Raw genomic sequence first — 28000 nt, forward strand, 5'->3', positions numbered from 1 at the left:
CCGTGCACCACTGCGATCTCGGGCACTCGCCGCGACGCCCGGGTAGCCCTGCCGCAGGCCGCTGTCGGGCGGGTTGCCCGGCGAAGCGCCGAGGCCCTCAGCCGCCGCGGCAGCGCCCCGGCCGGCGCAGCAGCGCCGCGGAAGGCCCGCAGGGCCGGGCCCGGCTGCCCTTCTCGGGGCCGGGCTCGCAGAACGCAAGGGCGCGGGGCTGCCGGCGGCGGGGCTCGGTCACCGCCCGGCTCCCCCAGTGACGCCAGCTCGGGGCGGGGCGGGGCGGGGCGGGGCCGGGCCGCCCCTCCTCGCCGCAGGCCCCGCGGGGAGCGGCGTCAAGGTGAGGCCGCGGGCGGCGGCTGGCGAGGCGCCGGGAGCGCGCGGCCGCGGCACGGCCGACAGCGGGCGGCCCGCTCGTTCCCTGCCCCGCAGCACGGGCCGGCCGCCGAACGGGGAGGCTGGTTCGGACGGCGCCCGTGCGGGGGCTCCCCGCGGGCAGCAGCTCCGCCTTCCGCCGGGGGGCGGCTCGGAGCGGCCGCGGCTGAGCCGAGCGCCCCCGCCCCGCCCGGGCCGCCCCGCTCTGCACAGCGCCCCCCGCAGGCGCAGAGCGGGTCGGCCTCCCTCCCTCCCTCGCCCGTCCCCGGGTGCTGCCGCGGCCGCTCTCGCGAGAGCCGGGCACGGGCGGGGCGCAGGCGGTGACTGACAGCCGCGGGGGCTCGGCGCTGTCGCCATTGTGCTGCGGGGAGAGGCGGCTGGATCGGCTCGGCTCGGCGCGGCCGCCTGCGGGTCCGGCTCCTCCGGTGACCCTGGGTGCGCCGCCCGCGACAGTGAGTAGGGGCCGGCCGCGGCCTCGGCGGGGGGGGGATGGCCCGGCCCGGCCCGGCCCTGGGGGCTCGGCTCGGGCCCGCGCGCCGCCCGGAGCCCGCGGCTCGGGGCCAGGGAACCATTTTGTGTCGGGGCTGGCCCCGGCCGCGCAGAGCGCTTCCGGCGGGAGGGCGCCCCCGCGAGCTCCGCCGCCGCGCCCGGGCCCCGCCGCCCCTCGCCTCCTGGGGGCGCCCCTGCCTCGCGGGGTGGGGGCAGAGCGCTCGGCGCCGCCCTCGGGGCCAGGCCGGGCGCGGCCGCCGGTCCCCGGCCTCCCCCCGCCGGCCGCGGGGCGGCGCCCTGTCGCTGCGCGGGGCCCCGGCTCCGGGGCGGGAGCGGCGCGGGTGCTGGCGGCGGCGCGGGGAGGCGGTCGGCTCTGGCAGGCGTCTCTGTTAATCCGGGGAGGCTGCCGAGGTTCCGCCGATCTTGCGGCGGCGGGTTGGGAAAAAGCCCCGAGCGACGAGCCGCGCGGCCGGAGGAAATTGCCCCCGAGGCCTGCTTGGCTTGTCGGTAGAACGTGCTTCGTGGGTAAAGGTGGGAGAAGGCCGCGCGATCAGGACCTGGGCGACAGTCCTGCCACCGGCTGTGTACTGCGTCAAAGGATACAGAAGCCTGTAGCCGTAAAAACTCAAGTTTTAGCTAGTAGCAGCACCACGTAGTTCAAAGGTAGAAAACTTCCGTTTATGAGCTGGGAGCGAGGCGTGTGCAGCGCTCTGAGCAAGGATACAAGAATGCTTTAAGCTGTCAGCAGAAGGCGTGGTAGCTAGTAAGGGCCTCCCTTGCTGGTAGACAGAATACATCAAATATCTCCCTCGTTTCTCAGTAGAGGGGGCTTAGGCCACCAGAGAAGCAGTGAGAAGTCCCAGTTTTAAAAGTTTGGTGTTATTTTTACCTTTTGAAATTACTCTGCTTTCCTGTAAAGAGCTATCAGTTTTGGTTTTAATCTGTTAATGCCTGCCTGTGGCTAGGTTAGATCTAGTTCATCTAGTAGTTGGAGGAATCACAGCTTAAGAAGGGCAGAGCGTTAGAGCAGTCTACTCAAAATAGGCAGTTCAGCTCCACCTCCCAGATAAGACACGGTCATCTCTTTTCCATGTACAACTGAAATTTAAACTTTGATTTCAGAAGTTGTTTTTTTTTTTTTTTCCTGTCTTGAGATGCGTCATGTAGTGCCTTACTCCTGAAAACACTGGAGTTCAGATTCTTCTGTGGTGTTTTGTGTGCAAAGTTGAATACCACTGTATGAGCTGATGGAATATTATGCTTTGATGAGGAGTGTTTCTCACACCTTATTCCATTTCCTATTTTCTGCTGTATAGCCACTCCGCAAATTGTCGGATAGCAGCGTGAGTAGTATCAAAATACGGAAGTCACAGAGAATCCAGAAATCTGGTTTGTCAAGGTAGTGAGTTGAGGTTGCACAATGAAGGATGTGACAGGTGTTGTATTTGAGTAAGGTATTGTTCTCCTTTCCCACAACAGCAGTCTTTTAAACCAGTTGAGGATGTAATGCAATTTTTTTTTTTATTTGTTCCTTAAAAAAGTTGTTTAAGCATTTTTCTGTCTCACTGTCTTCTGTGTAAATTTAGCTGACTACTTCATCATTATAGAACTTGTTATAGCATGTTAATCATCATTTGGGGTTTGGTGAATTTCTTTGCACGTAAACAAAACGTTTGAGGTTTTAAATTGGAGTGCCATTGTGTTCGTTCAAAACAAAAGCAGACAAAAAAAAACACACCTCATGGTACTGTGATATTGTAAAAGAGAACCATTTTAATTCCAAAATATCCTATAAAACTGATGTTTCCCCTTTCAGATGAGTATTCTAGTGACGTAAATAATTTTTTTAAATGGTGAGATCACAGAATCACTGAATGTTAAGGATTGGAAGGGACCTTCAAAGATCACCGAGTCCAGTCCCCCTGCCGGAGCAGAACGCCTAGATCAGGTCACACAGGAACGCGTCCAGGCAGGTTTTGAATGCCTCCAGAGAAGGAGACTCCACAGCCCTGCTGGGCAGCCTGTTCCAGTGCTCTGTCACCCTCACCATGAAAAAGTTTTGTCTCATACTTAGGCAGAACCTCCTGTGTTCCACATTGCACCCCGTTGCCCCTTGTCCTGTCATTGGGTGTCACTGAGAAGAGCCTGGCTCCATCTTCTGACACTTGTCCTTTACATACTTATAAATATGAATAAGGTCACCCCTCCGTCTCCTCCAAGCTTAAGAGACCCAGCTCCCTCAGCCTTCCCTCGTAAGGAAGATGCTCCACTCCCTTAATCATCCTCGTGGCTCTGCACGGGACTCTCTCAAGCAGTTCCCTGTCCTTCCTGAACTGAGGGGCCCAGAACTGGATGCAGTATTCCAGATGTGGACGCACCTGGTCACTGTCGTCTTATGTACTATGTTCTGTGATGGCATAGTACATTCTTCTTGAACACCTCGTTCTGTTACCATGATCGTCATAAGCCTTGTGTGACTCTGTGTATTAAAGCTAACTGCGAATATGGTTGGTCTATGAAGCCTTCCTTAGTGAAGTGCTTAAAACAATTTTCACAGAACTCTGGATGATAAAAGAAACCCAAATGAAAATGGATTTCCTGCTAGCGTTGGTTGCCAAAGTTGAGTTGTATCTGGTTTGATTTATACAATATGTTCAGGTAATAGCTCCGTTGACTTCAGTTGGAGATGTATGCATATTTTATTTCTTTTATGTTGGATGCCCAGAAGATTAAGTGGTCTTCTGTGCTTGTATTGGCAAAATGATTCACCTGAGTGACATGTTCCACATCACTCAAACTGTGGTCAGAAGCAAAAATGAAGTCCAGTTTCCTCATGCAGAATTTCCCTGCTTGAGTCAAAAGGCCTTTCGTTCAGTAACTCGGCGTGAAAATGAGGCAGGGTTCCTCTTGTCAGGTGCCTGTCACTATACAAAACTGAGTCATCTTTATAGCAGGTCCCTGTTCGCTTGCTGAGGCCAAGACTGTGCAGGAAAAGTATACAGTTTTAGAGGATTTAATCGTAGTGCATATTCATAAGCTGACATTAAAGTTGGCATTTCCTAACGTGCTCACTATAAACATATTTTTGTGTTTAGTTTTCTGCAAGATTTACTTAGAACATATCCCTTTGATAGTATCATCCTGATGTGTTCAGGCTGAAATCATAGAAGACAGCTGCTTGTGCTAATTTACAAGATGGAGTTGATTGATAATATTGTCCTCTTGGGGTTACCACTGGAGGAGAGAATTAGTCTTGTGCCTCTTCATGTACATTTGTAGAAGCAGTTAGCTAATCTTAGTCTCCATTTCAATTTCTAGAGACTAGGCATTGGACACAACTGTCTTCTATCCTGTCCTTTCCTATTGCGACAGGCTGATTTTTCTCTCTTGTGTGCATAAGCAATTTCAGTAGCATTAGATGATCTCTGATTATGTCTTAAAGTTCTTGAACTTCTTACACTTGTATTTCTTCCCCTGCTCATTTGGACATTCATTAATCCTGCTGTACGGAGCTTCCTTTCCTTCATCTAGAACCTCTGCATATTTTCTGTCTGCGTCTGACGTTCTACTTGTGTTATTTAATTCATTTGGTTCTACATACATCTGAAGGAAAGTGATACAGAAGCAGAATGATCCATAACTGAAGCGGTAATTCTGGTGCTCAAAGAATGTTAGGGATTGGAAGGGCTCTTGTGTACCAGTCCCATAAACTAAGTTTAATCAATGGACATCTGTACAAACTAACTTTTACCAGGAGAGTATTGGGTAGTCCTGGGTACATGAACTCAACTTGTAACTGCAGCCAGGCATAGGCAATGTCAGGATTGCTCCAGAAGCTTTTCAGAGACGTAGCTGAATGTGAGGAAATAATTGTACTGTATTGATTGTTTTTTTTTTTTTTTTTTTTTTTTTTTTTTTGTTGTTGTTGTTGTTGTTGTGTGTGTGTGTGTTTGTTTTTTTCCCTAATACATCTTTTTCCCATTGCTGCTCTCAGAAGGCAAGGTCAGAACTGAAAGTTGTGAAATAAAACATTGTACCACTTTGGCAAATCACCTGCACCGATGCAGTTCTTAGCCACCTGTTTTACGAGCCGTTAACTGTCATGCACCTCCTCCTGCACCACACAACTGCAGATGCTGTAATGTTGTGAATGTTATTTAAGAGCTATTTTTTGTGGTGTAGTTCTTTCTGTACTGTCCTGAGGAGGAAGAATATTAGAAAACCAGTTATCTATCTATCTAGAGTTCTTAAGCAATGTGAAGTTGAGATATCCTTCAAAGGACAGGAATGACAGGATCACTTCTTATGTGGAAAAGGCACCAGCATTTGTTTTAAAATGCCTAGAAATACCAACAGAGCAAATATTTACTCAAAAATAAATTTGTATATACATGTCAGACCACATACTGTGGTTTTATAAATGAATTTTCATGGTAGTTGTCTTGGAGAAGTGAAATACTTCTTTGAGGTGGGTAGTTTTAACAGGAAAGTGAAGTTTCACAGTTCTGACCCTGAAGAATAAGCTTGAGTGTAGTTTCTGCAAGTAGCTAGTTGATCTTCTCATGTTGTAGATGCGGCACATAAACAGAAAAGTTACTTCAGGCTTTAAGAAATCAGAGGATTCTTTCCGTGACTCCTGGTTCCTTTTTGCGTTACTGCTGCAGGGTTCTTAAGGGATATAAGTAATATAGTAACAAGAATATCAAAAACAGCTATGTTCCTAGTTTTCTAACAGTGAATGGGAGGGGGTTTATGGAAGAGGTGCAGAAACCTGAGAAAGAATTCATTTCCACATCTTACTGACCAGAACAAAGCTCTGTGTAAATGTATGTCTGTGTGTGAGTAATACTTACGTTACACTGGAAAACAGTTGCGCGTGTTTTGTGTGTAGATCCCTGCATTTGAAAGAAAAAGTAATGAGTGTGTCCTTCTACAGGGTACAAAAAATGGAATCTAAACCTTCAAGAATTCCTCGGAGGATCTCTCTTCAGGCCTCCAGCTCTCCAATAGGATCCCGACCATTACCTGGAAACAGTTTAGGTGGGGCATATAGTGCAAGAGAATCTTCACGGAGATTAGACTCTGGATACCAGGTAATGGTATTGATTCTTTCTATGAAGCGTACGTTCATTTAATGTTTGTTTCTAACAGAGGAAAAACCCTAGAGTTGCTGACCCCCCCCCACCCAGGGGGGGAATTAAAAGGAAAAGTATCGGCCACGGTCTTGCATTTGTAAACAAAAAACATAAGTAATCATCCAAGGCAATGATTTGATGATCAGGCCAGTGACAGTTTTCACAGAATCACGGAATGGCTGAGGTTGGAAGTTACCTCTGAAGATCATCAGATCCAACCCCCCCCCGCCAAGCAGGATCACCTAGAGCGCATTGTGGAGGATGGCATCCGGGTGGGTTCTGAATATCTCCAGAGAGGGAGTCTCCACAATCTTTCTGGGCAACTTGTGCCAATGCTTGGTCAATCTTACAGTAAATAAATGTTTTTCTTGTACTCAGCTGGAACTTCCTGTGTTTCGGTTTGTGCTTGTTGCCCCTTGTCCTGTTGCTGGGCACCACTGAAAAGAGTCCAAAAGCATCCTCTTGACACCCTCTCTTCAGATATTTGTATATGTTGGTAAGATCCCCTCTGTCTTCTCTTCTCCATGCTAAACAGGCCCAGCTCTCTCAGCCTCTCTCTGTCTGAGAAATGCTCCAGTCCCCTAATCTAGTGAACTAGTGAACCTGTGAACTGGTAGTTCTAGGTTTGACATCTTTACCTACTTTTGTTTGTAGCTCTGCCTTTAAAAATCAGCTGATTGATGAGAAAAGGGCATCCCGATACCCTTTTGCTTTAAACTAAAAGAGGGGAGATTTAGATTGGAGATTAGGAGGAAATTTCTCACTCAGAGGGTGGTGAGGCACTGGAATAGGTTGCCCAGAGGCTGTGGATGCCCCATCCCTGGAAGCGTTCAAGGCCAGGCTAGACAAGGCCCTGGGCAACCTGATCTAGTGGGTGGTGTCCCTGCCCATGGGAGAGAGAGTTGGAACTGTGTGATCTTTAAGGTCCTCTTCAACCCCAGCTGTTCTGTGATTCTATGACATGATTTTATGATACTATGGATCTGTTTTGACAATAGTCACTGCTGTCCTAAACTTGGGTAAATGGGTGTTGCTGGTGAGGGAATGTGAGGATTTTACATGGAATGTTAATAGGGCATTATACTTCACGTGTGGATAGTGATGCATATATAGGAATACGTTGTGGTTCTAAGAGTTGACAGTAGGATGTACTACTCTGCAGCATGTGCTCACTTTGCTTTCTGTAAGAAAAGGTAAGAAGAGGACTTCCAGGTTTACATCATACTGTCCTGTCAGTATGTTAGTACAGCTACACCTGGCAATGGATAGGGCTGTGGCAGAGACCTTTGCTGTTTGATGCCAACCAAAATGTTTTTTTGTGGGATGAAGGTATGTTCAAGAGTAAGAATTCATACTTGGCAGATGCTTTCCCTTTGAAAGAGGATTGTGGTAAGTATAGATAAAACTGATACAGAAATTGTTTTGGGACATTTGGAAGTAACCAGAGGGCTGTTGGGTTCGATTATCTTAATTTTGTTTCTGCTCCTGTCAGCAGTTCCCACCTAAAATTTTGGGACTAGAAATGTAAGTGCATTTTAGTCTTTGCAATGCAGAATTTTAACTTGATGACTAAATGTTTATTGTATAAAATAGTAATGAATTCTGTCCCTGCTAACAAGTGATCTGGGGCGTTGTGTTGTATAATTCCTTCCCCAGAAATAGTTTCACAAGTAACGCATCTAATTATCTTTAGCACAATGTACGTATAGCCATGTGTTACACTTTGTTATATCTAGCCTGCATGTGTTTGTTAATATGTAGGCTACAAAGATTGCCTAAGGGTGGTCTTCAGACAGTTTTGATCTATTTATTTTTTTGTATTCCTACCCATTTTTTGCAGACCAATTGCTCTGTAAAACCGTCTGATTAAAAATAATAAAAAATAATAATAAAAAAAAATTGAATAGTCTTGCTCTTTCATAAGGTTTATGGACCCATCCAGTCTAGATGGGATGACACTGAAACCTTTTGGTCAGAAGATTAGTCTCAAACTGTGAAGCTAGATATGTTACCAAACTGTTTTTCCACTGTCAAGGAATTAGGAGGGTTATGTACTTGATTTCATTTATTACATGAACTGCAGTGTTTACACTGTGCACTGCGTTATCATTTGGATGTTTTGTGCTGAGCAACGTGCTTCTACTCTGAGGAATGACCTTTACAATACTTCCCAGGTAAAACGGAGGGAAAATAATAGCAGAGAGGATCATGTTGAATCACTTTTTTCCACTCCAATTTATAGAAGATAGTCTGAGAGCTTGTTTTATGAGACTAGTGCCCAGCAGTTAAATAAATAAAACATACGCAGGCGTGCTTAAATGGAAGATGGTAACTTGTCATACTGAAAGTTGAGTTCCTTAACTGTGTCCTGTTTCTGGAGTATTTAAGTAGGGGTAACACCCCAAAAAAACTACAGTCCACAATCAAATGAAAGGACAGATAAAGGAGATAATTAATAGAAAAATATTTTTCCTTTCGCCAGTGGTTTTCTTTTTAAACCTGGCTCATTTCTTCTTGGGTATACCTTGAGGTTTTTAATGGATGTCTCCAAGTTTATTAGTACCTCACCCTTTCCTGCATTTTTGATATTCAGATCGGATATACATTTCATCTTGAGTTATAAGATGTATCTGATAAGCATGTTGTTCTTCAGGAATCCACTGTATTGAGTACTTCTGGTAGAGACTGGGGAATTGGAGAAAGAGAGACCCATGAAACTGCTTGGAAGCTTACAGCGTCCTCTCCAACTCACTACTCAGGGACACTTGATCATCCACGGTCTGGAAGATTCTGGGGAAGCAGAAACAGACTGGTAATAACTTTTAATGTGTAATGACTTCTTTAGAAAAGAGGGTTTTACTGTAGCCTTCCCAATCTGAAAAAAGTGCTAGCAGAAGCTTGCTGTAATGTTTTTAGATAAGAAGATCTTACCAAGTCAAAATGGAGGGAAAATAAGATGGCAGTGTTAAGAAATTATTCAGAGGATGAAAATAGTAATGTATATTAATTTGACTACTAGTAGAGCCACTCACTTCAAATTTCTTTCTTAAGAAGGGACCATTCACAAAGAAAAAAGGGCATGCATGATTAAAGTCTTTTACATGCTGTAGTCCTACAAATGACAAAATAAATGTTTTACTGGATTTTTCTAGGGCACAGTGTTTTTTGTTTGATTTTTTTTTTGACCTTACCAGCTCTGTGACCTGAGAACAAAGTTGGTAGTTTGAAGGATCTGTTTTAGAAAACTTAGCTTTAGATTTACTTACAACTTACAGGTAACATAACAGTTAGTTACATGCTGCTTGCAGCATACTGTGGAAGAAAATGGAGGCCAACCTCTCACCAGACTGAGATCCAAGGCTCAGGCCTAAACAGCTTGCCTTAGGTGGCCTCCATAACCATACATGTAGAACTGAACCACAGACTGTCCCTTAACAACTCTAAAGTAGTTTGCTTCTTTGAATTACTTATGCACTGCAGAGTCAAAATAAAACACTTCCAGTTGCATTAGAAATAAAAAAAATAGAACTGATAGTCCTTTCCAGCTGAACTATTCTGAGATCTAGTCCAACTGTCTGATTATTTCCCGCTTTAAGAGGGGTAAAGCAGACAACTATAAAGACCCTTGGGGGTAGATAGCAAACTTGAAAATTCTGCTCACTTGAAAACTGAGAGGGCTTTTGGGTACCTAAGGATACTTGAACCATAAGTAGGTGTCCATTTTCGTACAGTTACTTAAAAGGTGAATGCACGGTCAGAAAAGTGAGGAGTGTGGAAAACTGTGGGGATGCTGGCCTGCAGGAGTAATCCTAGTAAATGGCTTTAGATATGGTTGGAACCTGTGGTTGTAGTAGGCCCATGTATATGCAGTTAAGCTAGAGCTGCAGGCTTTTTGAAGTGAGAGTGTTGTTTTTTTTTTTTTTCCTAAGTTAAATTTTCTTCTTAAATTATGTTCTGATGGGGGTGAACACTGCAGAAGGCTCAAACTTCCACTTGTCAAATAGCAAGCGATTAAAAGATAAATTACATTAAACATACAACTTGAGGGGAAATTAACCTATTTTCACACTTGGTTTGTGATGTTAGATTCTATGTCTGACCCTTTTGTCTTCTATGATGGGGAAAGAGAAATAATTGAAAAGCATTGGCATAAGCTCAGCAAAACCATAAAAATAAAACACAAGTAAACAGTTAATTTGTTTGGCCAATTAAAAAGCTTGGTTTCAAATACTTTCTGGGAGAAGAACAAACTGTTTGATCAAGCTCAAGTTTTTGGTATCAAAAAATCTTGACGGTGAGTAACCAGACCAGTAACTTCACGGGCCAATACGTTTTCCTTTCTTTTTCTTTCTTTTTTTTTCTCAGTACTAGGAAGGCTATATACTGCAAAAATTGTTTTGTACTTTTTAAACTATTTCAGTTGAGTTTAAGCTTAATAAAAAAAGCTTTTATTTTCCTGGTACAAAAAAGACAGGGATCTCCTGGAAAGAGCCCAGTGGAGGGCTACAAAGATGATATGGGGCCTGGAGCATCTACCCTACGAGGAAAGGCCTAGAGACCTGTGTCTGCTCAGCATTGAGAAAAGAAGATGGAGAGGGGATCTTACTAATGTTTATAAATACCTTAAGTGTGAGAGACAGAAGGATTTGGCCAATCTCCTGTCAGTGGTTTATGGGAACAGGACAAGGGGCAATGGCCATGAAATGGATCACAGGAAGTTTGGCACCAATATGCAAAATAACTTTTTCATGGTGAGGGTGATGGAGCACTGGGACAGGCTGCCCGGGGACGTTGTGGAGTCTCCTTCTCTGGAGATATTAAAGGCCTGTCTGGATGCCTGCCTCGGTGTACTGGGTCTGTCTGGGATGTTAACTTTTCCTGCAGCAGCCCATTCAGTGCTGTGCTCTGCACTTGTAGCTAGAACAGCAGTGGTATCACACCAGCGTTGTGTGTACTGCTGAGCAGTGCTGGCACAGCATCAGGACTCTCTCTAACCCTCCTAGGGGGTGGGCAAAAAAGTGAGAAGAGAAACATCACTAGGGCAGCTGACTTAAACCAACCAAAGGGATATTCCATACCATGTGGTGTCACACTCGGCAATAAAAGGTGGAAACAGGAAGAAGAGGGGAGGGGTGGGCTCTCGTGAAAACTTCAGTTCTCCTCCTGAATGCCAGCTACGTGCGTTGAGGCCCTGCTTCAAGGACGTGGTCAAGCATTGCTCATTTGTGGGAAATAGAGAGTAATTTCTTTCCTCTGCACTTCCACATAGCCTTTATGTGTTTTTTTTCCCTTTTTTCCTTTTCCCCTTTCTCTTTTTTTTCCCCTTTAGTTAAATTGTTTAGTTAATAATAATAATAATAATAATGATAATATTTTTTTCCCTTTAATTAAATTATTCTTATCTCAACCTGTGAGTTTTCTTTACTTTACTTCTTTTCCTCCTCATCTAAGGAGGGGGAATGAGAGAGCGGTTGTGGTGTTTAGCTGCTTAGCATGGTAAAACCACCATACTTGGCAACCTGCTCTAGGGAACCTGCTTTGGCAGTGGGATTGGACCTGATGACCTCATGAGGTCCCTTCCAAACCCTACGATTCTCTGATTAATGTAATCAAAATATTTCTGGTCTAAGCACCTTAATAGAAAGTAGAGCTACCTCCTAGCTAAGTATATTTTAGGTTGTTAAAAGATGAGCAGGGTTTGTTAAACTACTATATCATAAAGGTAATCTGTTACAGCCATTTCTGAAATACAAAATTAAGTTTGCTTTATTATCTGTAAACCTACATCTCGGCATTTTTATGGTATCTTAAGAGTCAGGATTATCTCTCTGTTCTTTAAATGTCATCCATCTAAAAAAGAAAAGGTGCTGACTGTAGTAGAAACCAGCTTTAGATGCGGAACTGCCTTGAATAAACCTGAGAAATGCTTATGCTCTTGACAGCAAAATTCTATAATATTTTTAAATAAAAAAAGACTTTGCGTCATAAAGTTATTCTCTGCTGGTGTTGTGGGGTTTATGGTATATATGCTATTTTTCAGTATTGTAGGCTGTGGAAGGTACCCCTGAAATACTGTATCCATAATTATCTTTTTTTTTTTTTTTTTTATGTTATTTCAGTCTACATCTTCCTCCTCTCATTTTACATCTGGGTGTTATGGCGAGTCTGAGAGAACTCAGGGAGCATATTCAAGACTGCATAACCAGCAGCGAGATAGTGATTCAAAGAGACCTAAGCTGTCCTGTACGCCTACCTCTTCTGTGAGAAATAATGGCTTGACTGCCTTTTCAGGTGAGAGGCTGACAACTAGAGCTGAGCTACGTGAGAGTTTTCTGAGTAAGATCAATCAGGTCTTACTGAGTTGGAAATAACTTGCTTTGAAATACTATGTTTCTGTTATTCTTCAATATGAAAAACTTTGACGGTAGTATATGAAATAGTGAGAATGCTGTTGATGTGTTTGAAAACTCATTAGTACTCATGGAACTTCAACATTAGCTGTACCTATTCCATTTGCAGTGAAGTTGGACTTAATGTTTCAAATAGATCTGAAGTGGTTAAGATCTCAAGGAAAGAATGAGTGCACTTGTTACATATGATTTCAGGGGACTAATTGTGTTAGTAAACCTGCATGTGTCAGACAGCAGAAAGAAAATCTTTATGTACTTAGCTCTGTGTTTCAAGAAGCATAGTGCCATAGCTGGTTAGAATGTTGTTGGTAGGGGGTCAGGCCCTACTGATAAATAACTTCATTCCCTAAACTATTTCTACAGGCCAGGCAAAAATTAACATTCTACATGAGGAACTCTTCCAGGAAAAACTGAGATTCTCATTAAAGCTCTAAATAACTGTGATACTTGCTTAGATGTAATTTAAGCAAATACTTGGATAACTGTAATTTAAGCAATATGCTAACAGTGGTCTAAAGGCCAGGAAATAACAACAAGCTACTACTGAAAGCATTTCTAGAATGTTTTGAAACAGACCCTTAGAGACATTCAGATGACCTTTATGTGTATAGACCAATTTTGGTTTTATAGAATTACGTGGCCATCCAAATAAAACTTAATATGTTCTTACTAAAAACCCTGTACTGTAGATACTTTCTTACTCTTGTGTTAATGGCAGTCATATTATTAACATGACTGTTATGATCTGGGACACGTCTGTCCGCTTCTGGATTGGTCATCACCCTGTTGACCAATGAATGCCCAAATATAGATTTAGAAGTTAAAAGTATAATAAATTCATGGTGGGTTTTTCAGAGCCATTGAAGAATTTTTTTTTTTTTTTAATGAGTTCTGTTCACAGCTTAAGTATGTATAGTTCCTGATTTAGTTGTTGGAGCTATTATTGAAAAACAAGATCTCTTCAAATTGAGCTTTTCCCTTCTGTTTCTGTAATATGAGCAAGAACAGTGTTTGTCACTGTTCTTAAAAGTAGTTTTTAAAATGCTCTTAAGATATTCAGATGTCTTTTTGGAAAGTCAATCTTAGGAACGCTTAATGAGTTTCATTGGAATGGCAGCATTTATTAAACCTCGAGTTGCTGTTTTGCCTAATGTGAAGCTACCTAGTAATTAGCTGTCACTGGAAGACAAGATCCTACTTCCCTTCTCCTGTCCTGTTTGACTGTTACAGGGTCTGACTCTTCACAAAAGTATTACTGCTTTTTTTCCCGGGTTAGCTTACAGAACCAACTGCATGGTTAAGTGAGTTGCCATCAGCAGCAGAGTGATGCTGTATTCTTAGCTTTTTGTTGGTAACTGGCCACTTGATCAGCTTAGTGGTATTGCTAAACTCCCCCTTAATACAATATAACCAGAATGCATGCTGAAGTACCAGCTTCAATGGATTTTAAAATTATTATAAAAATGTGGCATATTTTCTTTTCCTAGATGCCTCTTGGAGGTATAGTAGGATTCCTAGATCTTCATCTGTGATGCTCGGTTCTCTGGGAACTGAGCTGGTGAGAGAGCGAAGAGAGTTAGAAAGAAGAACAGATATGTCCATTAATGATCTGGTGGATCACAGTTACAGAAGCAATGACTTGTCATCTTCAACATGTATGTATTGTAAAAACAAAGCTTGTAAACACATAGGCTGCATGCCTGTTAGTTTCTTCCCATGTGCTTTCCATGCGTTCTTCAAAAAAAACAAAGTCAAAAGATCTATTTAATTTAAAGGTATTCTTTTAAATAAAGCTGTTTAGCCGCTCTCTAGGTGTTCACTAAAATCATCAAAAGATATATGAATGATCTAGCTTACATAGATGCATTCAGTCATAAGAAAATGGTATCAGTGTTTGCCACAGTAACAGTGCGAATATTCATTAAGCCTCCTTTCTCCTTGTGTATTTTAAGATTTCTTTTTATTTTGCCATACAGAAATAAATTAAAAAATTTAATGGACTCAAAGAATTTCCACCAAGGCACTCACCCATATCTCTTTCCATTGTGTTTTTTGAGTGTTTATTAGGGAGAACTGCTAGATCATTGACAGTACAACTGAATAAATACATATACTATAGGAAGTGAGAGATCTGTTCAATGGTATCTGCTAGGACTAGTATGACTTTCTGCATTGTCACTTTCACTTTCTCCCTCTTTGGATTGTTGTGGTCTGAGGAGGTAGCTAGTCATCAGTCTTCATTGACACCCTTTTTGCAGATGCAGTAGTGGTATTTTATATGCAGAAGTTAAAACTACAACAATCCTTTACAGCTATACAGAAGATGAGCAGAAAAAATTAAAAAACAGTTCCAATTCTCATTCAGCAGTTTTGCCTTGCCAGAAGAGTATGTTTTAATGTTGTCATACTCTACATGACTTCAAATGGGTGAAAAATGGGGAGTGTACCTGGTAGAGCCTAATGGGAGAAAAGCAGGGGTGGGTAAACTTGCTTTGTATTGTCTGTGCTGCCTTTCTAGCTGTAGTGCCCCCGTCAAGTGCTATAAAAGTAATTCCTGACTGTGTTCTCTGCTTTGTCGTCAAAACCATGTAGGAAATGCTTAGCATCTATGTGGATGTTTCCTTCCTTAGGATATGCCAGGTGCATAAACCTCACCATCAAGAATAAAATAGTATGATTGCAGTGCAGAACCTGTAAAAAAAAAAAAAAAAAAAAAAAAAAAAACACATGAAAGGTTACGAAGAACTTCTTTACCAAAAGGGCATTGGAGTGGGCTGCCCAGGGAAGCGGTTGAGTCACGATCCCTGGAGGCGCTTAAAGATGTTTAGATGTAGAGCTTAGTGATACGGTTTAGTGGAGGACTTGTTAGTGTTAGGTCGGAGGTTGGACTAGGTGATCCTGGAGGTCTCTTCCAACCTAGATGATTATGTGATCCTGTTTCATTCTCAGAATTACTGAAGAAGGACTTCTACCTCCTACCTTAATCTACCAATGCCTGTTAAGTATTTAGAATGTTAAAGGAAATGAAAAGTAATTTCCCTTCCTATGAGGTCAGCGTGCATCTGCTGTCCACTTTCAACCCAATTCTAGCTATTCTGTGAGAAAGAAGACTATCCTTCTCAGCTGCTTCACTTAATGTCACCTAGACTTGAGCTACAGTAGAATTCCATGTTGAGGTATATATGTAGTAATGACAAAAACTATGGTTATAAGAAAGCATTATGTAAATAAATATACTTCAAAAAGCAGTGGAGGGGACGTTCGTGTGGTAATAGTTATTGAACTGGCTATATGTGATTAAGGTAATTGAGAGAGTAGCTATGATTAGTAATACAGGATGATTATTAGTAATTTGATCCTGCTTAAGCTGCTTGCATAGCTGAATCTGCAACTGAAGTTGTTGTATTTCTTTGAGAGAAGGAGTAGTTAGTTGATAGAATTGTAGAATCATTTAAGTTGGAAAAGACCTGTAAGATCATGAAGTCTAACCATCACCTCATGCTACCCTATCCAACGCTAAACCATGTCCCTAAATGCTACATCCACCTGTCTTAAATATCTCCAGGGAGGATGATTCCACCACATCACTGGGCAGCTTGTTCCATCGCACCCTTTCTATGAAGAGATTCTTCCTGATAACTTACAACAGGAGGTTTAAATAAGATAAGGCTGCTTCCTAACTGTCTTATCACTTCTTGTCTGAGAAGAGAGACTGACACCCACTTTGCTTACAACCTCCTTTCATGTAGTTGGAGAGAACAATGAGGTCTTCGCTCAATCTCCTTTTCTACAGACTAAACAGATGCAGTTCCCTCGGCCACTCCTCTTAGGTCTTGTTTTCTAGTCCCTTCGCTAGCTTTGTTGTTATTCTCTAAACATGTTGCAGCAACACAACATCGTTCTTGCAGTGAGGAGCTCAAAACTGAACATGGTACTCAATGTGTAGGCTCACCACTGCTGAGTACAGAGAGGCAGTCACTTCCCTAGTCCTGCTGGCCACACTACTTCTGATGCAGGCCAGGATGGGCACGATACTGGCTCATTTGCAGCCAGCTGTCAACCAGCATCCCCAGGCCCTTTTCTGAAGGGCAGCTGTCTAGTCACTGTTTATCAAGCCTATATATAAATGGCTGCATGGGGTTGTTGTGACCTAAGCGCGGCAATGGGCATTTACTCTTGTTGAGTGCAATACAATGGGATGCAGCCTATTGATCCAGCCTATCCAGATCCATCTACAGAGTCTTCCTGCCCTCAAACAGATGAATGTTCCTGCCCAGCTTGGTGTCATCTGCAAACTTAACTGAGGGTGCACTTGACCCCCTCATCCAGATTGTTGATGACATTATTAAGCAAAACTGGCCCTAATACTGAGCAGCTTATGACTGACATCCAACCAGATTTAATTTCATTCACAATGGCCCTTTGTGGCTGGACATCCTTCCAGATTTTTGCCCAGTGAAAACGACATCCATCCAAGCCTTGAGGGTTATTGGGAAACAGTATCAAGTGCTTTGGTAACAGTCCAATTAACAGTATCACAGCCTTTCCTTTGTCTGCCAAGTGTGTCATCTTACCATAGAAGGAGATTGTATCAGTCAATTAAGACCTGTCTTTCATAATGGCACGCTGGCTGGGTCTGATCACCTGGGTGTCCTGCACATGCCACGCGATAGCACTTGGGATGATCTGCTCCATGACCTTGCCTGGCACTGAGATTAGACTGACAGGCCTATAATTCCCCAAGTCCTCCTTCCTGCCCTTCTTGTAGAAAGGTGTTGCATTTGCTAACCTCCAATCAGATGGGACTTCACTGGTTAGCCAGGACTGCTGATAGGTTGTTCAAAGTGGCTTAGTGAGCACTTCTGCCAGCTTTTTCAATACCCTGGAGTGAATCTTTTGTGGCCCAATAAATCTGTATGAGTTCAAGAGGTGTAGTAGATAGCTAACCATTTCCTGTTGGTTTATAATGGCTTCATTCTGTTCTGTGTGTCTTCCAGCTGAGCAGGCTGGGTACCCTGAGAAAAATTAGTCTTACAAAAGACTGAGGCAAAGAAACTATCAAGTACTTCAGCTCAGCCTCATCTCTCACCACTATGTTTTCCCTTGCATCCAGTAAGGGAATGAGATTCTCCTTAGTCCTCTGAAGTTTTGTTGCTCATATATTTTTAAAAACATTTTTAATTAACTCATTTTAGCCAAACTAGTGCAGTTGCAGTATTTTTAGGCTACTGTTTTTATGTTTTAGTTCTTTTTAAAAAGAAATATAATAACCCTCCCTAAAAATCTTCGGACTAGCAAGGTTTGTCTTGCTAGAGGTAGAATACTGTGATTCGAAGACGTACGTTTAATTTAGATACTGTTCAATTTCTGTTATCCAAAGTAGTTAATTTTATGCTACCTTTAAGCAGTGTTTTTAACTGCAGTTCTTGATGTTCTTGTGCAGAAAGTAGCTTGTAATAGATGGAGAATATACTTGATGTTTCCTGTGCATTTTTTTTTAGATAATTTGGTGTCTGCTACATTGCTGATGTTTATTAATGTTAATTAACCTGTCTTAGTATACAGGCAGAATGGACTGTTAAGTTATTAAATAGTACTGTACATGTACTTTTTTTTTCAGTGTAAGTGTTCTTATATAACTTCTAACAGATGGTTAGTGTTCACTATTTTTGTATTGGCATAAGACAGCAAGTCATACCTTGATAGACTGAAGATTTTAGGGGGGTTAGATTTCATATAGAGTTATCAGACTGAAAATGGGCTTGGTTTCAGTTTAGCATTAGAATTATGAGAAGTAAGTTTAAACTTAATATTGCTCTGGAGTTTACCAGCCAAATTTGAAACAATTTTGTGAAAGGATCACAAAATCCTGAACTTTTGCATTGACATTTAAGAGTTATCCGTCTGGTATGTAAGAATTGGAGCACGTCTTGTTATTGTTTTCCTCTGCTTTCCTGCAACAGATCTTCAGGATAGGCCTGCCTCTTCATATGCAGAGGGAGCAAGACCAAAAGAGAATTCATTAAGCGCTTTGAGGCTGAATGCATCCATGAACCAACAGTTGCCTTCTGATCGTCAGCCATCGTTTTTCAACAGAGACTCTAACATAAGCTCTTCAAGATCAAGCTATTCTTCAAGGCAAAGGAGAAATGAAATGGAATCACCCCAGAGGAGCATGCAGCCAGCATTTTCTCATACTGCCATTAGAGAAGAAATTCCTTCCTCAAGTGGTTCTGAAAGGGTTTTATCTTCTCAGAGGTCGTTAAATGAGGCTGCAGCTGACAGTGAAGGGAGGCGCACAACCAGACAGCTGCTGTCTCGTTTAGCATCTAGTATGTCATCTACATTTTTCTCTCGAAGATCTAGCCAGGATTCATTGCATACAAGGTCATTAGGCTCTGAAGAGTCATCTGTTGTCCCAAGAGTTCAAGCTTCTACTCTGTCTAGTGCTAATGGAGCTACAACTCCAGAAACTCCAGGACTTCAGACATCTGAAGCTTCTCAGGGATTTAGTTTTCTTAGACGAAGATGGGGTTTATCAGGAATTTCACAGAATCTTAACTCTGATTCGGACGGGGAAAGCTACAGACCAGACTCTGAAAGCAGGAGCACGGGATCCTGGTTATCATCATCTTTGAGGAACAGATGTACACCTCTCTTCTCCAGAAGAAGGAGAGAAGGAAGAGACGAGTCTGCAAGGATCTCCACCTCTGATACAACTGCTAGATCGCAACATGTCTTCAGAAGAAGAGCGTCAGGTGAGGAGACCTCTCTTGAAGCATCAGATAGCCTGCCTCGGGCTTCTGTTAGCAGACCATCAACACCTGCAGTATCTGGCATTTCTACAGCTACTGCCTCCCCACCAGATTCAACCCACAGCAGGAGAAGTTCTGGAATTCTGCCTGGTTCTCTCTTTCGCTTTGCAGTGCCTCCAACATTAGGAAGCAGTCTGTCTGACAATCTTATGATAACTGTAGATATTATTCCCTCTGGCTGGAATCAGTCTGAAGGACAAGAAAGTGATAAGTCTAAAATACCACCTTCAAGAGATCCAGAAAGACTCCAGAAAATTAAAGAAAGGTAAATTAGTATGTTCTTTTGAGATAATTAAATGTACTTGACTTAGCATGAGAGGGTTTTATGTAACCTTGATGTTAAAAGGTACTTTCCTTCAGAGAAGGTTGCAACTCACAGCTGTCACGTACAGGCTCACTTTTGTCTTTATAGAAACTTGTATTAATCCTCACAGGTTTGAGAACAGTTGGAGGACAGAAAAAATCGTACATGAAACATGTCACAGTGTTTTGTTGATATTCCTTCCTATTCAGTCTGCTTTTAGAAGATTCTGAAGATGAAGAGGGTGACTTATGTAGAATCTGTCAGATGTCGTCTGCAAGTTCTGACAACCTTTTAATAGAGCCATGCAAATGCACTGGAAGTCTGCAGTATGTTCACCAGGAGTGCATGAAAAAATGGCTGCAGTCCAAGATTAATTCAGGTAAAGGAGACAACAGACTATGGTAAATGTCTGGGTATGGTGGGAAACTTACTAGTACGATTGCTCTTACTAATATTGACATATTTTTGAAAAAGCAATGATTGGGGAGAGAAAAGCGTGTGTGTGTGTATATATATTTCTTTTATTTATATATATATATATGTATATATATATAATATAAGAAAAAAACAAACAAAAAACATTGACACTTCAAGGCTTTTTTTGATATGTGTGCACGCGCACAGATGTGTGCACATTTTCTCCTGTGAGTTATTTCCAAGAGCAGTATCAGTCATTTATAGAACTACATTTTTTGTAATGCCTACTTAGGTGTTAAACAGAACATGTAACATTGCAGAGGTCTGGGGCATGAGAAGATACTTTTAAGAGTTACTCTACCAGTTTGGGCAAGTGTGTTCCCAGCAACTCCTTGCACATGCAGTTCTAATTATTAAGTCTCTGATAGCCAGTCTGACTGTAGCAGAGCGACAGGAATTTTAAAATCAAAAAATATTTTTCTGTTGCAACAGTTCTTGAATACATTGTCTTTTTTTATTTTTTAACATATCTTAACTGCTGTTCAAGGCAGTTGAACAGGAATAAAGATTTTTTTTTTTTAAGATACACTTCAGAAACTGCACACCATACAGATGTTTTTGTATTACTTATAAATTGTTTGATGAACTTATATGTAGGATTCCTAAGACTTAAAATACATGGCCTGGTAGAGACATGAAGATCATGAAATACTTTTTACAAAAGGTACATTTGCTTGTTTGTTTACTTGGCATAAGATGACCTGCATCAGAGAAAGGACGTGTTAAAAGCCTCAGCATGTAGGGGAACTTCATTTGAAGTGTGCAACTTTGTAGATAGAAATCAACAAATTTAAGACACAAGTCCGTCATAATCTTGGTTTGTTTTGTTTCGTATGAAACAACTAGTTTCAGACCTGGAACTTCAAGACCAAGTCTTACTCCAATAGTATCTTTAAACTATTCTAGTGTATTTATTATTACTTTTGTGTATAACCGGATTACAGTATAGAATTCAAACAGCCCAAACAGCAGCGATTTTATGCCAGGCTTTCAGGAAGTACGGTGTCCAGATTGAACATGAAGCAAAATGCATATAGCCTGATAGGGAATAAACATTCTGTAGCATTTAAATTCTGATGGTTGTAAATGTTCACTACATTTATACCAGAGACCATCTTTTCATCTAACCTTGCTTTGGGAAGTAAAGCCAAGAAATAGTTACAGTCTAATGCTTCTATAATTGCGTCCTGTACTTTAGACTGTTGCAACTTGACACTGATTTCTTACCTTCCCCCTGCGCTTCCCAACCAGGTTCTTCTTTGGAAGCAGTAACTACTTGTGAACTGTGTAAGGAGAAGTTACATCTGAATCTGGAAGACTTTGATGTTCATGAACTCTATAGGGCACATGCAAATGAACAAGTTAGTATATTTTGCTTTGTTTGGTAAGTGTTGATTTTGTGCTGGGAGGGCACTCCTCTTTAGAGAAGGAAAATGTTTCCCCTTTTCAGGAGGACTGATGTGCATGTAAAGTAACAAAACCATGGAACAGATGTATCTCCTCAATATTCAAATTCTATCCTCCTGCTTTTTCCTATTGCTAAGCCTCCATTAAAGGTACTATATCTCTTATCCTTAAGTGCAGATCTGCAGGTCTTTCATCTGTCTTTGCAATCTAGTGTCTTTGACACATAGGTGCAGTAGAAATCCTGCATTCACATTTATTAAATCATGATGTGTCTTTCTTTTTAGTGTTTTTGTTTGTTTGAGAACATTTTAAACAATTGTTTTAAACATACCATTAGATTTATTACTTTATTCCTCTAATTAAAGTGTAAAAAACAACTTCTTTTATAACAGAACTTCTTGCTGCTCCTTCAAGTGCTTTTCTAAATTAAAAAAAAATAATAATAATAAGTAAAGGTCCATTGGTATTACTGTCTTTATATAAAATGCATCATTGTATAACCACTGGATTGTGTACTGTTTTACAATGAATACATATTAGAAAGCTGACATTGATATATTGAACTATTAAGGGGGTTTTCCTTGTTCTCTGGGTTGAATTCTGTGAACACAGGAAGACTAATGAAATTTGCCTACCTGAGAAGTTAAAAGAAAATACAGAAGAGTAACTCCAACTTTGAAATGTGTGAACTTGGTGAAACATCAGCCTCTGATTTTCTTACTGTTTAGAGTAAGATAACTTACTCTGGTACTCTAGCTCCTTTCACCTGGGCTACATCATGAACAGTCCTTAAGAGTGCTGTCATCTTATATTTTAGCATGACTGAGCGTTGGTTACTGTCACTGTACTTCAATAGAAGTAAGGCCTTTCAAGCTTTTTCCTAAAGAGTCAACTCTAAATGATCAATTCAGCAGTAGTAGCATTTTGAAGATTTTCCTTTATTGCAGTGAAAATAATTTCTTGAAATTTTTATTAACACCTATGAACAACACTTTTTCTTTCTGTAAAGTATTGGGAACACTGAAAAGAAACTGGCAAAGTTTTTTTTTTTCTTTTTTTTTTTTCTTTTTTTTTTTTTCTCCAAATGGTACAATTCTCTGCTCCTTAGATTCTTACCTGTGAACTAGTCATACTGACTTAAATAGAAAAAGTTCCACAAATAAAATCTATCTTCAAGGATAACAAGTTAGATCTGTGGTTAGTGGGAGGAACTACAAGTATAATAGCATTTTAGTAAGTAATTTGTTTTTTCCTATTACATTTCCGTAACTTCCTTGGAACAACTAGAGATGAAATATGTAGTGCTTCCAGTAAAATTTAATTCTTGTTCTGCCTCTTGAATCACATATGTAAATGTACTGCTAACATTCTGAATGTTTCTTTTGATCTCCTTTAAGGCAGACTATGAATTTATCAGCTCTGGTCTCTACCTTGTAGTGTTGTTACACTTATGTGAACAGCGCTTTTCTGATATGCTAGGAACTGCAAGTGAGGCCAGCACACGTGTCAGAGTAAGTATGCATTACTTTTATGGCAGGAATTGCTCATACAGTGAACTTAGAACTATATTGTTGTCTTGAGTGACTCAGGAGCTAGATAGATATCCCAAGAAGTACTACTGTTAATTAAGAGATTTTGAAGTAAAATGGTCTAGATTCGTCTAAAGTAGTAAGACTATGTTTGATTTAAAACTGAAGGATACTACGTTATTTCAGTTACTGTGTTGCAAAATTAATTTTGTCAAGGTTATCAGTAACTGATTGCTTTGCATGTATCTTTTGCATATATCAGTTTTCATAATTTCTGGGTATTTATCCAAAACTGGAGGGTTTATCTTCCTCTGTATTCAACATTCAGTTTAGAACATTGGACTATCTGACATGACAAACCTTTCTCATTATGCCAGTCTGCATTACAGAGGTCTGGACCTTGCATTCTCCGTCTGCTGGATTGAGCCTTAAATAAGTACTTGAAACTGCCGAGCTATAGTATGATTTTCTGGCACTAGTCAAAACTCTTAACAATTGGGTTTGACTGGATTCTTGTCACTTGAACGCCTTGACTTAGAAGTGCAGTAAGTGCACCTTGGACCATTAAGAGATCATCATACAAAATCATTTTTGCATAGAGACTCTTTCAAAAATCTGTAATCTGCGTGTTAACTTGATACTGGATAGTGAACTTCAGTGTTCTTTGACAACTGATCCCCTGAAAGGTATATATATTTTTTAAATTGCTTAAAAATAAATGGCAATATAAAGCTTGTCTGAAGCTTGTTTGAATGATTGCATAGCAAGTAGTAGGCCTTTGGAGTAGAAGCAGGACTGTGCTCAAATCTTCTGCTGTATTAGAACAGTGGTCCCCTTTCTGTACATGCCCAGTTATATAGCTTATTTTCTGTGGTTCACATGAAATGTACATTAGGAAGAAATTCTTTACTCTGAGGGTGGTGAGGCACTGGAACAGGTTGCCCGGAGAAGCTATGGATGTCCCATCCCTGGAGCTGTTTACTGGGGCTTTGGGCAGCCTGGTCTGGTGGAAGGTGTCCCTGCCCACGGCAGGGGGGTTGGAATTAGATGGTTTTAAGGTCCCTTCCAACCCAAACCATTCTGTGACTCCCATTTTCCTCCTCTACAAGTGTAGAGACAAAAGACACAATCTAACTGTAGCCAGCATCCAGTACAGTTTATTACCTTGAGTGTATTGCAGAAATAAGATGTTCTTAATGGTTCTGATCAGGCGCAGCATTACATAGGCGTGTGATGCTACATTTTAAAGCAGTGAAGATCACCCATGTGCGTTTGATACTGAAACCACAACTGGGCTATGAAACCTCTTATGTTATTCTTGTTTCGTTTTATTTGCTGTGTGTCAGCATCTGTCCTATCATTTAAACAGTGACGTAGATTGTCACTGTTCTTCTAACATTTAACTGCCATTATTGTCTAGTAGTTACCCTGATTTTAAACTATATTTACGGATATAATCTTCAGTGGATTTATGCTTTTTTTTAATAGCCTTGTTCAGCCAGAGGGCTCTGTTTTTGCCATATAAATAGTGAAATAAATGAAATGGATTCAACTAATGAAGTCCATGTGGGTTACGTTTTTGTGCATTGGAATTTGTAGGAACGGTTTTCATAAAACTGCCAATTTCTTATATATGTGCAACTCTCAAAATAGATGTGTTTTACAGACTGTAGGACATGAAAATGGGGAGGCAATAAATGCTAACAGAAGCATTTGACGTAGTATGGAAGCCAAAATAACTGTGCAGTAGCAATTTGAAGTCTAATATGTGGGACTTGATATTAAATTTTGTATTGATTTTGTAAGTTGAGCAAGTGGGTTAGGATAACCAACACCTGGATTGAAGCTTTGGGATATAAAAAGTGAAGAAAAGGTGAAGAAAACTTCTTTGCTAACGTGTTGCAAATTACTGCACATAAACTTTGCAACTTTTAAACTACTTTCTCTCTGCCTTGTTTCTAGTTTATTAACCTTGCAAGAACTCTTCAGGCACATATGGAAGATATTGAAAGTAGGTGCTTCCCCTCTCCTCCTTATTTCCCCCCCCATTAGATCAAAGTTCAGTGAGTACATGAGTACAATCCTCCTTTGCCAAGATGATTCATAATACCAGACTAAATTACTGAAAACTTGACTTTACCCAGTGCTTTTTTCCAGTGTCAGTAGAAATATTCTGGGTGGGAGCTGATTTTAATTCTTCATGATGGATTTCCCAATAGCATCATGACTATGCAAGACTATCCAAGTGTTTCCTGCCAGTGATACCAAGATTCTTTACGAGTTTACCAAGATTCTTTGCGAGTTTATTCTAGTAGTACCTAATTATGGAAATGGTGGTGACCTTTAGGCTGTAGCCTTTTCATGAGTTCTTGTGGAAAAGAAGCATTTCAGGCTAAATTTGACTGTGCTTAAATTACCATACTTTTATTGCTCTTTTTGTTTACCTTGTTTTCCCCACTTTTTGGATGTACGTATTCTTTGATCAGCATTACCCACTTCTGGAATGAATTTAACAATTCTCAGCTAAGGTAGAGGACTAGCTTACTTTTCACCTAGTTGTTCTTCAGTGCGATGAAGTGAGAAAAATGTGTGCTGACCTGTGGTAAATGTAGCCTGAATCTGAGTCTTATTTCTGGGCATTGTGAATAGGCAGTGGAAAGGTAATTGGTTTATCTTCTTTCTAGTGTGTGTTTGTCTCTCAGCATGCAAATTTTGTATATGTATTGAGCTTTCAGTGAACAGGACATGTTTGGTGTATGATATAAGGAATGCTGGGGGGGAATTGTTTAGTTCAAGAAGCAGAGGATTATTTCTGCATTCAGAGCACTATGTAGGTAATGTTTTCTGTAACAGAGATGGATTGGAATTGAGGATTTATTCTTAAGTTGTGTGTATTCTTATTATAGTAGAAATTAATCTTAGTAAGTGGCATTCCACACAGCAATTTAATCTATATTTGAGCTAGACTTTAACTTTTAGGTTAGGAATACTGACTTGAAATTTGTTATTGACACTATTTGAGTTATGTTCCTCTTCTGAGGAATGTTTTTGGGAGGCTGGAGAACTGATGAGAAAGACGTTGCTTCCCTCTTTACGTTCAGAGATGGAACAAATTACGTGATTCAAATAATTTCAAGACTGCAGAGTTTGCTTAGGAGGACAGATTAATTCCTGTTAGGCACAAGCTAACTTTACAAACCTGTTGTAGATGTTTGTACTCAGTTTTTATCACAGTTGACAAGCATGTGTTTGTCCTTTAATTCACCTTTCAATAGCAGAATCCTATGCATATGGGGACTTTACCTTACATAGACTGAAAGAGTGGGGGTGGAGACAGTAGCTGCTTCCAAATAGGACTCACTTAATTGTATTAAGCAACAGATATATATATATATATATATACACACATGCACACACACAAAACGTGTGTGTGTATATATATATCTCTATATATATATATGAATGTAAATGTCAGAAATTTCTGTTTGCTTAGATTAATGAACTTTTCTTGGTATTTTAGTATAAAGATAGTTTACCTGTGGGAGTAATTTCTTCCCCCTTGTTGGGTGCAGCTGTCATAGCTTGAACATACTCTCTCTCTGCTCTTACTACAGTTGGAATTAGCCACTGTGAACTTCTATATAAAGCTGAATCTCTGGCATAATCATTTTTTCTTCCTTTTATTTTGAGGAGGAACAGCAGGAGGACACTGCAGTTTGTAATGTGGAATTCAGATTTAAAAATGCTACGTTTTTCAGATGTGAGATGCATTTAAAAATTAAGCTATGAAAATTACACAAGGTTTGGGCCGGTATTACAGTCAGCTATTTATATTATGAAATCACCTTTATTTCCACTACTCATTTTAAACTAAAAGTGCTCTAGTTGTAAATTTAACAGACCTTTACGAAGGCTTCTGATTATACTGTGTTGTTCCAACAGCTTCTGAGGATGATTCTGAAGACTGATGCTGGTGGAACTGTGTTGCAAGAGACAAAGAGATGTGCTGCAGAAATGCTGAACTGGCAAGAACATCAACATGCATTTGTTTTTTGCTCTCCTTAGTAAAAAGTGCATTGAATATTACTGTAGTTTTTGAAGCACTGTTAAATTCAAAATCAACTGCTGCACTGTGGAACTCAGTGGATTTGAGAACTACTCAGCATGTGCAAAGATTAGATATATGTGTGTATATGTATATATAAGGCAACTTCCCTTTTTAAATGATGGGGATGTGCTTCGTTTTGGGAGACATCAGATTTTGAATATTTAAGAAAGCTATATCTGTCTTTATTTCCTTCTTACTGTAGTCACATTTCTGGTTTTGTCTATCCGGTTTTGCTCTCTACTGGCACTAAGTGGTTATTGTGGGTTTTGGGGTAAGGGCGGGCAGGGAGGGAGGGGATGTCCATGTACCTAAATAGCTTTTTTTTCTTTTTTTTTCTTTTTTTTTCTTTTTTTTTTTTTTTTTTAAAAATGCCTCTTTTGTGGCCTCATATAGTAACTGATTGCTTCCAGTGTTAATGAATGAGCAGGAGGATGAGCAAGGTACAGTAGAGACTGTTTGGTTTTCAGTTTATTTGAAGAGTATTAACTCAAAAAGCAATAAGAACTTGCAGTGGTCTTCTAATACATAGTGTTAATGATGGCTTTTTTATTTACCGGTTTGGAAGTTGGAGATTATATTTGATATTACGTAGGTATTCCACTATGGAATATTGCAGGTGTAAATTCTTGCATTTCAGCATTCCTGGCAGATATGCAACTCGATAAAGACCTAAGCTTGTGTTAGTTCAATCAGATTTTTTTATGTCCCACCTTCACTGTTCAAAGCACTGGTTATCGATGTGTTTTCTAGTGTTGTCACTTCTTTATAAATAAAGTAAAAATGAGGTATGCATCTTCACTGGTATTGTCCATTTTGTTTATACATGGATATCTACCAGAACATATATTTGAAAACTTGGAAAGCTGTTGTCTGTGGTTTATCTTTACTAATGTTTGTAAATTCTTACACAAATATTTAAGATTGTTTCTCAACATTTTAAATTGAAATGCTTTATATGAA

The 28000-nt window shown here is 40.7% G+C and overlaps 1 protein-coding gene and 1 long non-coding RNA gene across 17 annotated transcripts; one reads left to right on the forward strand and one right to left on the reverse strand.

The window, feature by feature from the left end:
• The first annotated feature begins 365 nt into the window (after positions 1–365).
• Positions 366–27832, forward strand: MARCHF7 (membrane associated ring-CH-type finger 7). 16 transcript variants are annotated; one of them, XR_014694199.1, is made up of 12 exons: positions 368–818; positions 5792–5948; positions 8644–8802; positions 12110–12281; positions 13888–14055; positions 18364–19480; positions 19729–19898; positions 21248–21357; positions 22801–22914; positions 23310–23618; positions 24895–24943; positions 26875–26959. XR_014694199.1 is itself a non-coding variant. In XM_084523145.1 (11 exons), the coding sequence occupies exons 2-11, from the start codon at positions 5802–5804 to the stop codon at positions 26995–26997; spliced, it is 2112 nt and encodes a 703-aa protein (XP_084379271.1). In that variant the 5' UTR covers positions 367–818; positions 5792–5801; the 3' UTR covers positions 26998–27832. The 16 variants fall into 16 exon arrangements, 7 of the variants coding, with proteins under 7 accessions (XP_084379272.1, XP_084379271.1, XP_084379273.1 ...); XM_084523145.1 differs by lacking the exons at positions 23310–23618; positions 24895–24943 and having other exon boundaries at positions 367–818; positions 18364–19158; positions 19327–19480; positions 26875–27832; XR_014694197.1 differs by lacking the exon at positions 24895–24943 and having other exon boundaries at positions 26875–27008.
• On the reverse strand, positions 17289–18354 carry LOC311438596. Its single transcript, XR_014694205.1, has 2 exons — positions 17739–18354; positions 17289–17684 (listed from the first exon to the last, which is right to left on the reverse strand). It is a non-coding gene; the product is annotated as an uncharacterized lncRNA (long non-coding RNA).
• Positions 27833–28000: the final 168 nt, after the last annotated feature.

The sequence above is a fragment of the Aythya ferina genome (assembly GCF_964211825.1).
Source record: "Aythya ferina genome assembly, chromosome: 6".
NCBI classification, from domain to species: domain Eukaryota; kingdom Metazoa; phylum Chordata; class Aves; order Anseriformes; family Anatidae; genus Aythya; species Aythya ferina.